The sequence below is a fragment of the Pithys albifrons genome, chromosome 9, assembly GCF_047495875.1.
Source record: "Pithys albifrons albifrons isolate INPA30051 chromosome 9, PitAlb_v1, whole genome shotgun sequence".
In the NCBI taxonomy this organism is placed as follows: Eukaryota; Metazoa; Chordata; class Aves; order Passeriformes; family Thamnophilidae; genus Pithys; species Pithys albifrons.
In genome coordinates this window covers 35,519,944-35,532,338 of record NC_092466.1, presented here as the reverse complement: position 1 = coordinate 35,532,338, position 12,395 = coordinate 35,519,944, and the positions used below count along the sequence as shown (strand labels likewise).

Sequence of the window (12,395 nt, the reverse complement as noted above, 5' to 3'; positions counted from 1 at the left end):
TGGCAGGGCAGGTTTGGCTGCAGGGCTGAGTGGTGACATCCCTTGGGAAGGGAAGTTTGGGCTCTTGTGCCCTGCTGAGGGTCCTTGACCAGGTGACACAGCTCAACCAGGAGTAAACACCGCAGGAACACACCCATGTGCCTCGGGAGAAGGGATTATTTTTGTCAGCTGGATCTTCTGTGTGTGCTCATTTTGTCTCGCTGCTGAAGCCTGAACCCCAGGGATGGGTGAAAATTAAACCTTGGTGGTGCTGTCTCACCTTTACAAGCTCAAAATGTTCAAGCTTCTGACAACCCCCCTGCAAAATAACCAATAAAACAGAACAAACCACAAAAAACAAATCTTGAGGTACTTATCCTGTATTCTCTGAGTCACACGTTGTGTAGTGTCTCTCACTTCTTCACCCGAGGTGTTTTGGATTTTTCATGGAAGCACAGAATGGTTTGTGTTGAAAGGGACCTTTAAACTCATCTTGTTCCAATCCCCTGCCATGGGCAGGGACACCTCCCACTATCCCACGTTGCTCCAAGCCCTGTCCAACCTGGCCTTGGACACTTCCAGGGATGGGGCAGCTCCAGCTTCTCTTCCCAACCTGTGCCAGGGCCTGCCCACCCTCACAGGGAAGAATTTCTTCCCAATATCCCATCTAATCCTGCCCTCTGTCAGTGTGAAGCCAATCCCCTTTGTGCTGTTCCTCCATCCCTTGTCCCAGTCCCTCTCCAGCTCTCCTGGAGCCCTTTCAGACCCTGGAAGGTGCTGTGAGGTCTCCACACAACCTTTCCTTCTCTAATATATGTATTTCTCCAGGATATATTTGTATCTTCATCTCCTCCTGATACCTTCCTTTGGATACCTCATTTGGAAACAATCCTTTCAATTAACAAGGCCTTGCAGATCCTTTCTGTGCAGAATCCTTTGTCGAGGTGCTGTTGCTGGAGCTGCAGGGCACAGACAGGCTGTTCCATACTCATCCCAGCAGAGAGGCTGGGGTGGGCAACATCAGGAAGCACCAAAATTCAGGCCTGTGGCTCAGCACTGTGCCAGTCCCTCCTTTGCTCTGGGAAGTGCTCTGGGAAGTGCACCCAATACCTCAGGTGTTGTTTCCTCTGCCTCCCATCCCGGTGTGTTCCCTGGTGTCTCTCAGCTCGGCACTGCCATGTCACTGTCTCCTGCCCCAGCTATTAACTTATCTTAGACACAGCAAGTAAATGAGCACCTGAAGTTGCCCTTGTTTTGCAAGCACAATTATAATAATAGGTGAGTCTGTCTGTGTTGTAAAACATGGAAAAGGCAGGGAGTGTGTCTCTGTGCCCAGACTCTGTGTCCTCCCTCCCCTGCCTGCCTGTGGGTGGATCAGTCACCTGGCACAGGCACTAAGGCATTGCCACCAGGAGCACTCTGGGCACAGCCAGGGAGTCTTCAAAAAATCAGCCTGTGCTGCTGAGACAGAAATCCAGACACCAAAGTTCATTAATGAATTTGTGCTTCTCTCCCGTGTTAGTCCCAGCAGGGATCTTCTCTGTTGCTCTCAGTACAAAAGTGTTTTGCTTTGTTTTCTTCAGGGATCAACCAATGTGGTTTACCAAGCCCACCATGTGAGCAGGAGTAAGAGAGGGCAAGTTGTGGGCACCAGAGGAGGATTCCGAGGCTGCACCGTTTGGCTCACAGGTATTTCCCCCTGGGTGTGGGAGAGTGGCTTCACCTGTTAAACATCCTGCATGACTATGGCTCGGGGGTGGGGATTTGGGATGCACGGGAAACGTCAGCACTCCTTGTGAACAGGGAATTGCAAAACACTCACACGTGGGAAACACAGACACGCAGTGCTGGTGCAGCAAGATGTGCTCCCTGGCAGCTGCTGCCCAGAACTGATGTTTTTATGCATTTCCCAGCTGTTATCAGGCTCCTTTGAACACGTCAGAGGCCCTAAGGGAGCACTTGTTGTTCCCAAGTGTGTAGCTGAGGAAGCCTTTGTTCAGATCCAGCCAGTCCTTGGCAGTGAAACGTGCCCAGGGTTGTCCAAAAGGTGGATGTTTTCATTCAGGGGTGGTGGGAAGCTTATTGGGACACGTAGGTTTGCTGTGTTTAAGGCAGCACAAGGCAGTCACCTTGTCTGGAGAATAAATACTCCCAGCCAGTCACACTGGAAGCAATTCCTCATACTTGTTTTGTTGCCCTTCTCTTCTGCTTTGAAATATAAACTCATTGTTTGGGGATTAGGGGTGCTGGAAATAACAATTGCAATTCTCATCTCTAATATTTAGACAACTCTTGTCTTTTGCCACTTGTCCTTGTTGTTCCTTTACTTGTTAAACATTGGCATTTTCTTTGCCTGAAGGAGAATGTTGAAGGACATGCTTGGAAGGGTTTGTAAAGCTGTTCTGATTTGCCTTCCTGTCAGCTTAGGTGGTAGGTGTTGGATGAAAACACATTTCTGTTTTGTTCTTCTCTTCAATTTTGATTCAATTTCAAAAAATATATCCAGGGCAATTTCCTTCTGTTTCCAATATCACTCAAAAATCTCATGTCTGAAAGGTCTGAGCTTCTCTGGCTGATGATTATTCTTTGAAATATGCACCCAGAGAAGGAGTGTCCGTGGATGCAGGGAGGCTGTTGCTGCTGGAGCCTGTCCCACACCACACAGTTGTGGCAAGAGCCTTTCCTTGGGTTCAGTCTGGGAGAGCAGTGGACTCTTGACAGTGGGAACAGCAGGAGGAAGAGGAAGATGCTGAGAGACCTACAGGCAACAGGACCCTTTCAAACTTCCCCTACTTACTGGTACCTGTTTGTCCCACCACGACCCAGCAAGAGGTGCTTTTGCAGCACTGCTGGGTTGAGCCTCTCCAGAGGCTGGGATGTAGCAGCTTTTCCCATGGCATTAATAAGAAGGGTTGACCTAGATGTGCTAAAAAGATGAATCCAACCTCTCTACCTGATTCTTTCCTACAGCCACACCAGACAGAACAAGTTTTGCTGTCAGTGTCCCAGCAGGTCTTGCGTTACACCCTCACTCTTTTGACCTCAAACCTGCCCCTCACTCCTCTGTCTCCAACAGGCCTTTCTGGAGCTGGCAAGACAACCATTGGCTTTGCTCTGGAGGAGTACTTGGTCTCTCATGGCATCCCCTGCTATTCCCTGGACGGCGATAACGTGCGGCACGGCCTGAACAAGAACCTGGGTTTCTCTGCCGAGGACCGCGAGGAGAACATCCGGCGCATCGCCGAGGTGGCGCGGCTCTTCGCCGACGCGGGGCTCGTCTGCATCACCAGCTTCATCTCTCCTTTCACAAAGGTGCCCTCCCCACAGCTCAGTCTGGAGTCCCCTATCCCCACCCCGTGGCTGTCCTTAGGGAAGGGAGATGGGCATGGAGCATTCCCTGTTGGATGCTCTGGCTCACACCTTCTCTCTTCTTTTGTAAAACACCACCGAGACACAACTGCACACCAGCAGTACCAGCTGCAGGAGGGCAGCTGGACAGGACCTCCCTCAGTGTATTCAGTGTCACAAACTGATGAAAAGCTAAGAGGAGTTTAAATTTTCCCTGCAGAGGCTCCTACTATTAACCCCTTAGAAGCAGAAAAGAGGGCCCCAAGCAATGGCCTGTCCTTGTGCTCTCACTGCCTTTTTGGAAGGAGATTTGATGGGGGTTTTTTGCTTCCTGAGAGGACCAAGTAGTTGTTGTTATCAAGCTGCTGCAAGCAGTTCCTTTTTTCATAGAATCTCAGAGTCGTTAAGGTTGGAAAGGAACTGTAACATCACCACGTCCAGCTGTTCTGACACAGGGCAGATAATTATTCACAATCAAGTTGTTCTATCCTGCTTAACAAAAAGATCTTTGAGTCTTTGGATGGAAATAGTTGAAACCAGATCAAACTTACAGATTTTTACTATTTTTTTTTCAAATATCTTTAAAGAAAAGGAAGGAAGAGAGATTAAAAGCTCATATTAAATTAGTGTAAATTTAATAAATCTATAACAGAAATAAATTTGCCTGTGTCAAATTCCAGGGCACATCAGGTAGCAGGAAGGTGCTTGCTGCAATTTGGACACACAGGATTTTCCCATCTTTCTTTTGACAGGATCGTCGAAATGCACGGAAAATTCATGAGGCAGCTGGACTTCCTTTCTTTGAAATCTTTGTGGATGCTCCTTTAAATATCTGTGAAAGCAGAGATGTGAAGGGCCTGTACAAAAAGGCAAGAGCTGGAGAGATCAAAGGTATGGAGGAGTGAGGTCTTATTTTGCCCTTCCTTTCCAAAGCTTTGGGCACCTTGTCATGGGTTTTTTAAGGCTCTTTGTAGAGCACAAGAGGATCCTGTTTCCCTAATCTCGCTGTCACAAGTGTCACAAGCATGGTTGAATGCCTACTGGTTGTTTGTACAGCATTGTTGGCTCTAGGGCACCAAGTATTATGCTAAATAAATTTAATTTGGGGTTTAATTGTCTGCAGGATTCACAGGGATTGACTCGGAGTACGAGAAACCTGAAGCTCCTGAACTAGTGTTGAAAACGAACGTTGCGTCGGTGTCTGAATGTATCCAGCAGGTTGTGGAGCTCCTCCAAGCACAGGTAGGTCCCTGGCACTGGCAGCTTTGGAATCCTGCCTTGAGACATGGACTTTTCAGTGTGTAAAAACCAGTGTGTTTCCTACAAGTACTATCTTCTCTTTCTTTCAGAACATCGTCCCCCAAGGCTCAGTTAAGGACATTCTTGAGCTGTTTGTGCCTGAAAATAAACTCACAAGTGTCCAAGCTGAGGCAGAGAAGTTGCCATCTGTGGAGATCACTAAGGTACCATCATGGGTCCTGTCATTATTTAGCTGTTCCAAGGGTAGAATCTTCCAGGAGGATGTTGCCAGAGGGGTCTGTGTTCCTCTGATGGCCACGTCCTTTCCTGGCCGTGGTTTATGGTGAGCTGAGGTGTGATCTTGATCCTAAAACATCTTCTGCCATGTCTCTACCCTGTGCTGTAGGAAGCCAGGGCTGTCAGTTCCCTTCACTGTGATAATACAGCCCCACAAGTTCACCCTGACAGACTGGATATTGGGAAGAAATTCTTCCCTGTGAGGGTGGACAGGCCCTGGCACAGGTTGGGAAGAGAAGCTGTGGCTGCTCCATCCCTGGAAGTGTCCAAGGACAGGTTGGAGTACCCTGGGCTGGTGGAAGGTGTCCCTGCCCATGGCAGGGGCAGGAACTTGATGGGCTTTAAGTTCCCTTCCAACACAAACCATTCTGGGATTTTGTGATTCTAAGTTGTGTTATCAAAGTGTGTGAGCTTGGCTTAAAAAAGCCCCCACGCTACCCCCACCTGTGGCTTTCTGCCCCTCAGGAATGTCCTGTTGTTACAACCTGCCCCAGGAAAAGGGGAGGGGGGTAACCCAGGTTCATATCGATAATTCCCTTGGGGTGGATTAGAGTGAAATGACAATGAATAGTCGGTGTTTATTTTAACAATGTCATATATTGTGACATAGAAATAACCTTTGTGGAGGGGGAAGAAAATGCACAGGGGGGAGAAAGACAGGAGAAGAGTCCAGGATAGAGTAAGGAAAAAGAAAAGATGAGAATGAAAAAGTTTACATAGTCACTGCCCATTGGATCCAGGGCTGCATCTCAGCAGTCCTGCAGGCCATGTCTCCATCCGCAGGCGGTGGGGGCAAAGAACAGAACCCAAACCCCCAAAGTCACCAGTCCATATATACACCCTCAGCATGCCTTTTGCACCTGCCTCGAGGCAGGGGGTTGTTTCCATCAGGTGTCACCAGCCAGGCCATGAACCCCCAATATTTTTCCAGCCTTTCATGATGGCCTCAGGGTTCATGTGGAGGGCAGGGTAAGGGCTCTTCTTGCCTCTTCAGGGCTTGAGACTTTCAGCACCGGGAGGGGGGAGGGATGGGCCCCAGCTGCCCATCAGAGGTATAATGCAAAAGGCAAACGCCTGCAAAAGTCTCCTAGAATGCATAAATCATTAACCATTTCAGTCTCCAACACAAAATGAAATGAGAGCACTGTTGCAGCAGAAGGGAAGGAAAAGCAACCTCTGAGTGGTGACAGGAGTGCCCTCTGTGTTTGTTTTGCAGCTGGATCTGCAGTGGGTGCAGGTGCTGAGCGAAGGCTGGGCCACTCCGCTGACGGGCTTCATGCGTGAGGCAGAGTACTTGCAAGTGCTGCACTTTGGCACCCTGATCAGTGGTACGGACCCCACAGGGCAGCTCCATGCTCAGCTGTGTCCTCCTCCTTTCCTCTCCTGTGCCAAACCTGGGGGCTTGTGACAGTGGCCAAGGTCACCGTGCCATGGGCACAGCCCTGGCTCACAGCTCTGACACCCTGCATGGTCCTGGTCAAATAGGAGCCCTCGTGGAGCTCTTTCTGGGGGTAAACAGAGATGCAAACCCCAAGCCAAGCGTGCAGGCTGAGCTTGAGGTGGGAGGAGAGAGGGCCTGTTCCTTGGGAAGAGGAGCAAAGCCTGATTTTGATCCCCCACCCCGTTTTCCTGCCTATCCAATCTGGTAACTTGAAACAAATCAGATTTCCTCTACCCATCAGCAGCATGTGGTTCATCCCTGGAAAAGGCAAGGAGTGCTCAGGTAATGACCATCCACAGCTGAGAGTGAGGCAGGGATGTTCCCATCCAGTTTCTCAGCTGTAGGTGCTGTCTCTGTGGCTTCACCTGCACAAAGAGCTTTGTAGACCTGGTGGTAGTGACCTCTGCCCTCTGGGATCTTGGTGGGCAAGTCCCTTTGAGCCTTGCCAATCTTCTGGAAGATCCCATGGTCACGCAGGGCAGTGACATGCTGCTGTTTTGGGGATTTGGGCACCGTGCAGCAGAGGCAAAGCTCAGGAGCGCTCCCTTTGGACTGGGGGAGTGTCTGTGTGGGGGCTTCTGCTCTCAGACACATCGTAGCCTTTCACCTCCTTCCCAGGGTGCAAACAGTGTTCAGAAGCACATGTCCTTGTTATCAGAGCCTGATCTGTGGTCCTTGAGCTGCCTGCAGGGCCTGAGGAGGTCACAGAGGTGCCCCATGATGACCACGTTGCTCCAGAGCTCCGTACTTTGTGCCAGAGGCTCGTCTCAGACAGCATTTGTTTTTGGGGTGCCCCCCCCAGGTCTGCAGGCATCACTGAGCTAAGCTCCTCTGAGGTCTGGGAGCACATTCAGGATTTGTGGAGCTCCACAGGGTCAGGGACAAAGCCCAGGACAGCAGCTTTGCAGGGGAGTGAGCTCTTCAGAGCAAGGTTTTTGTAGCAGAGAGCGTCAGCACCAGTCCCTGGTTTACCTTGTCTCCATGGGGGTCTCCAAGCTCAACATCTGCATGGTCAGCCCCACAGGATGACATCTGGGCAGGAAGGAGAACATCCCAGGTGCTCTTGGATGAGCTTTAGGGAATGGTGGAAGGTTCCACTTCATAGTGCTGAGACTGGGGTGTGGCAGTGCCCAGGAGAGGCTTGAGGCTGGTCCTTCCAGAGTCATCGGTCCAGCCCTTTGCCCTGGGGGGTTTCCAAGTGACTGCTTTGGTGGAGTTGTTCAAGTTAGTGCTGCACCTGCTCAGTCTTGGGGCAGTAAATCCCACCCTGCTATCCCAGCAGCTGGGTGATGATGAGCTTTGTGGATGGCCAGCAGGAAGAGAGGAGGGTCTGCAGGGTGTGCCGTGGTGTGTGCAGTGCTCTGCCCTCTGCTCTGGTGGCGTGGGACTCCATCAGGATGGGGTGGCAGTGGCAGGGGAGCTGCTGGCCAGAGTGATCCATGTTGGGTGGGTGAGAGCTGGAGAGGCTGGGGTGGCACCGTGGAGGACCATGGCCACACCATCAGGCACCCTGCCTGTGGTCAGGAGGTGCCTCGCTGAGGTTTTAAATGCTTTGGTTCTTGCAATGGTTTCTGTAACATGCCCCTGAGTGTTAATTATCTTAACTGTGTTTGTGTTCTTCCAGGAAAGAATCGCTTGGTAGCTGGTATGTATGTAACTGATCTTAGGCAAATTACTTCAATTGAGTTGGGGTTTTTTGGCCATAATTTTGTGAGATTTATAGGAGAAAAAAAAGGAAATTCTTCAGACTAGACACAACCAGGCCTATTTATGATCCAGGCAATTGCACGTGGCCTGACACACCTCGTGTCCTACCAACCAGTCTGCACAGAAATCCCAGTCGTGCAGCTTTGTAATTACCATCACTGGGGTGATCTTGTGTTAAATCTCCATCTTGTATTTGGAAATGGAGCCTGGAGATCCTCCCTTTCAGCATCATTTGTTGGTTTCCTAATCCAGCCTTTTTTTTCCCCGTGCTGACTTCATTGACTTATCACTACTAATATGGTTTAAATGTGCAAAGATGGTAATGATTGGGTCTCATGTGACTGTATCTCTAATTATTCCTGAAAATTGCTGCCTGGCAGGCAAATGATACCCAGTTGTGAGTTAAAAGTAAATGCAAATATTTTAATAAGGATTAAAAAATCTACATCATAGCCAAAATCCTCAAATTAAGACTCTCAATGGTCCAAACTGAATTTAGTGGGATCAGAACAAATTGAATCAGTAATTTGTTTGTGATTGGAAATGCATGTGAGGGACTGATCCTTCTCCTTTAAACATTGGAATATCCAAGCAGAAATAGGAGGACTTTAGTGGAGGTCTGGGAAATTGGGGGAGTGGGGACAAAACCAACATGATTTTGAGATATTTAGGGACAACACTGAAATTAGAAACTACATGAGCAAATACAGACTTGCTGTATAAACCCAGATTAAAAATGGACAGTGAAGAAGTATAGAGGAGGAGGAGCAGTATACAGATATCCAGAAAAAAACCCAAGAAACCAAGTGTGATGGTGATGGTGTTCTCCCTGGTGGAAGAGGCAGGTCAGGAGGTGTGCAGGGAATGAGATGCTCCAGGGAACACCATACTGGAGCCACCTCCGTAGGGGTGGTTTTCCTGGAGGAGGAGACAGGAGTTATATCAGGGTTGTGTTTTGCAAGTACATTTAAATTTATCAACTTTACAACTAACAGAGATGAACCAGGGAAAGAGAGAGAGTGCAGGAAGCAGTGAGATGCTCCAGGTGTCTTGGAGACCTCTCTAGCCCCGAGACAAGGAGTTTTGTGTTCCACCAACATCACTATTTATCAGCAGTGCTGAAAAAGCAGCGCGATGACTAAATCTATACAGAAACCTCCATTTGCTGCGTTCCCAAGCCCCAGGGCAGGAGGATGGTAACATTCTCCCTCTCTCTTGCCAGATGGAGTGGTGAACCTGAGCATCCCCATCGTGCTGCCGGTGTCCTCGGAGGACAAGCAGCGGCTGGAGGGCTGCGAGGCGCTGGCGCTCGCCTTCCAGGGCCGGCGCGTGGCCGTGCTGAGGAGCCCCGAGTTCTTCGAGCACAGGAAGGAGGAGCGCTGTGCCCGGGTCTGGGGCACCACCTGCCCCAGGCACCCCCACATCCAGGTAGGCCTGTCCCCTCACCACCCTGGGAAACCTGGATGGGATGGCAACCCCTTTCCCAAGGGTTTGAGGGTCACAGGTTTCCCATTCGCCCCGCTCCGTGCTGGGAATCATCGCATCCCAAGCAGGAAGGACTGAAGAGTTGGACTTGATGGTCCTTGTGGGTCCCTTCCAAATCAGGATGTTCTGTGATACTGGGAAATTAGTGCTCCTCAGTTTGGCTGTTCCATACAGGCAGCCAAAAGGGGTGTTATGTTTTCACAGCTCCCTCTCTTCCCACTTACTCTCTGACAGTACAAGGACCTTCAGCTCTCAGAAAAAGAGAGTTCCAAGTTCCACCCAGTGACTGTCAAAACTTGTGACTTTTCTTGAAAAGCCTAAAGCTGTGTTAATTCTTTCCCCCTCCCTTAAAATATCTCTTGTGATTAATCAGCAGCAGGTGTTCCCCATGAAACAACCCTGTTCCTCCTGTGTATTCCCAGGAGGAGAGAGCAAAGAGTGTGGTGGAGGAAGGTCTTGTGCCATACCTTGTAGACTTCTGGCTGCCAGGCTGCAGCACCCAGCTGGGTGCAGTGGTGGGGACTGGGTGGCTGATGCCTCACCTGGTGAAGTTTTGCTGCTCATGACATTCAGTTCATGTGGTCACTGTAATGGTGTTTTCCACCTACAATGTGCTGAAGGAAAAGGAGAATCACTCCACAAGCAGAGTTGAGCTGAACAATTGTCAGAGGAGACTGGGAGAGGGCAAAGGAGGTACTTGCTGTCCCCTCTGCCCTGCACGTGTGTGTAATTCACAGATGGTGATGGAGAGTGGGGACTGGCTGGTGGGAGGAGACCTCCAAGTCCTGGAGAAGATCAAGTGGAACGATGGGCTGGACCAGTATCGCCTCACACCGCGGGCTCTGAAGCAGAAGTTCAGGGAGATGAATGCTGGTGAGTGCCCTGGGTTAGCACTGGTGCCATGGCTCTTCCTGCCCCACCCGGCACTGGGAGGTTGGTGTGATCCGTGATGGTGTGTTCCCAGGCTCACAGCACGTGCCAGATTGCTTCTGGATACTCCCAAAACGGGACTGTTCAGGTGGGGTGAGCAGCAAGAGGGACCCAGGGCATGGCACGAAAAGCGGGGCAGGGCCTCCTTGGTTGAGGACAGTGCTTGTGATGGGCTGTGCCCTCAGTGGCCTGGAAAGTGCAGAGCATCCTGCTCGTGTCCTCCCTGGCAGCTCAGAGCCTCTCTGCACTGACACAATTGACCCTTATACATGGGGGCCAGCTCAGGTGTCTGCTCCCAGGTGTCTATCCCACAGAATCCCAGAATGCTTTGGGTAGGAAGGGACCGTAAAGATCACCTTGTTCCACCCCATGCCATGGGCAGGAGGGACACCTTCCACTGTCCCAGGTTGCTCCAAGCCCCATCCAACCTGGTCAGACTGGCAGGGGTCAGGCATCCATCCTCACTTTGAGAAGAGAGCATGGACCTTCCTGAAGGTGCCACTGCTCTCAGGCAGGTGGCAGATCACTTAGGAAGTTGGGGAACTTGGGTGGAAGTGTCCAGTGGCATGTACAAGCATTACAGGAGGGTTGCTAGGACAGAAAGCAGCCCCAAACAGGGATGTGTAATGGGAATAACCTTGGCAGAGCGATGGACCCGTGTGCAACGCTCCCCTGGGGTATTCAAGGCCTCACTCATGTGGTGACAGGACACACACACGTCTGTCATGACTGTGTGGAAACACCACGAGTGTAAAATGGAGCTGCAGGGGCTGGGGGGCAGTGCCAGCCCGTGACCCTCTGCGTCCTTCCCTTGCAGATGCCGTCTTTGCGTTCCAGCTGCGCAACCCCGTCCACAACGGGCACGCCCTGCTCATGCAGGACACGCGGCGCCAGCTCCTGGAGAGGGGCTACAAGAACCCTGTGCTACTGCTGCACCCTCTGGGAGGGTGGACCAAAGATGACGACGTCCCGCTGGAGTGGCGGATGAAGCAGCACGCGGCGGTGCTCGAGGAGCAAGTCCTGGACCCCAAGTCGACCATTGTGGCCATCTTCCCCTCTCCCATGCTCTATGCCGGCCCCACGGAGGTAACATAACTTTTGGCTGCTCACCAGGGCAGGGTGTGAGGCCTGTGCATGGGGACTCTGCTGCCAGCCCAGCTCTGCAGCTCTGGAAAGCCCCAGGAAGGGACCAGGAGCCGTTGCCTTGCTGTTTGTTCCCTCCATGGCTGCCCTGCACTTGCTGCTGCCACCTTGTCCCTGCAGAGCTCAGCTCTGTGGGCTCCCACCCTCCCACGGGGAGAAGGGACAGAAATAGACTTCACCTTTTCCTCTTTTCCCCCAGTGGTTTCCCTTCTCCTCCCGAAATTAGTGGGATGAAAGGGGTAAACGCTGGGCCTTCCCTGAGGGAGAAAGGGTGGGATGTGTGGGCAGTCTTTGCATGTTGCAAATTCAAACTGGTCTCCATTTGCCACCAGATTGGAACAAACCCTCTTCCCATGCCCAGTGTTTCTTTTGAAAATACATGTCCTTAGGAGAGCTGTGGTGTTGCAACAGGTCCAAGCACTGGCAGATGTGTCTGGATGGCCTCAGTGCTATGAGAAACCACAGCAAGGCTGCTGACACTTCCTTCCCTTCTTTCCCTTCCTTCCCTTTCTTTCCCTTCCTTCCCTTTCTTTCCCTTCCTTCCCTTCCTTCCCTTTCCTTCCCTTCTTTCCCTTCCTTCCCTTTCTTTCCCTTCCTTCCCTTCCTTCCCTTTCCTTCCCTTCTTTCCCTTCCTTCCCTTTCTTTCCCTTCCTTCCCTTCCTTCCCTTCCTTCCCTTCCTTCCCTTCCTTCCCTTCCTTCCCTTCCTTCCCTTCCTTCCCTTCCTTCCCTTCCTTCCCTTCTTTCCCTTCCTTCCCTTCCTTCCCTTCTTTCCCTTCCTTCCCTTCTTTCCCTTCTTTCCCTTCCTTCCCTTCTTTCCCTTCCTTC

The 12,395-nt window shown here is 51.1% G+C and overlaps 1 protein-coding gene across 2 annotated transcripts in view; it reads left to right on the top strand.

The window, feature by feature from the left end:
• PAPSS2 (3'-phosphoadenosine 5'-phosphosulfate synthase 2) overlaps nucleotides 1-12,395 on the top strand; it is a 28,776-nt gene that overhangs the window by 13,189 nt on the left and 3,192 nt on the right. Inside the window, exons 2-11 of one of the 2 annotated variants that reach the window (XM_071564424.1) lie at nucleotides 1,563-1,668; nucleotides 3,056-3,291; nucleotides 4,080-4,218; nucleotides 4,451-4,569; nucleotides 4,677-4,790; nucleotides 6,080-6,191; nucleotides 7,929-7,949; nucleotides 9,234-9,439; nucleotides 10,234-10,369; nucleotides 11,244-11,512. In XM_071564424.1, coding sequence (XP_071420525.1) covers nucleotides 1,563-1,668; nucleotides 3,056-3,291; nucleotides 4,080-4,218; nucleotides 4,451-4,569; nucleotides 4,677-4,790; nucleotides 6,080-6,191; nucleotides 7,929-7,949; nucleotides 9,234-9,439; nucleotides 10,234-10,369; nucleotides 11,244-11,512 — 1,458 coding nt within the window. The remainder of the gene's footprint in view (nucleotides 1-1,562; nucleotides 1,669-3,055; nucleotides 3,292-4,079; nucleotides 4,219-4,450; nucleotides 4,570-4,676; nucleotides 4,791-6,079; nucleotides 6,192-7,928; nucleotides 7,950-9,233; nucleotides 9,440-10,233; nucleotides 10,370-11,243; nucleotides 11,513-12,395) is intronic. The other variant, XM_071564425.1, reaches the window with a different exon arrangement.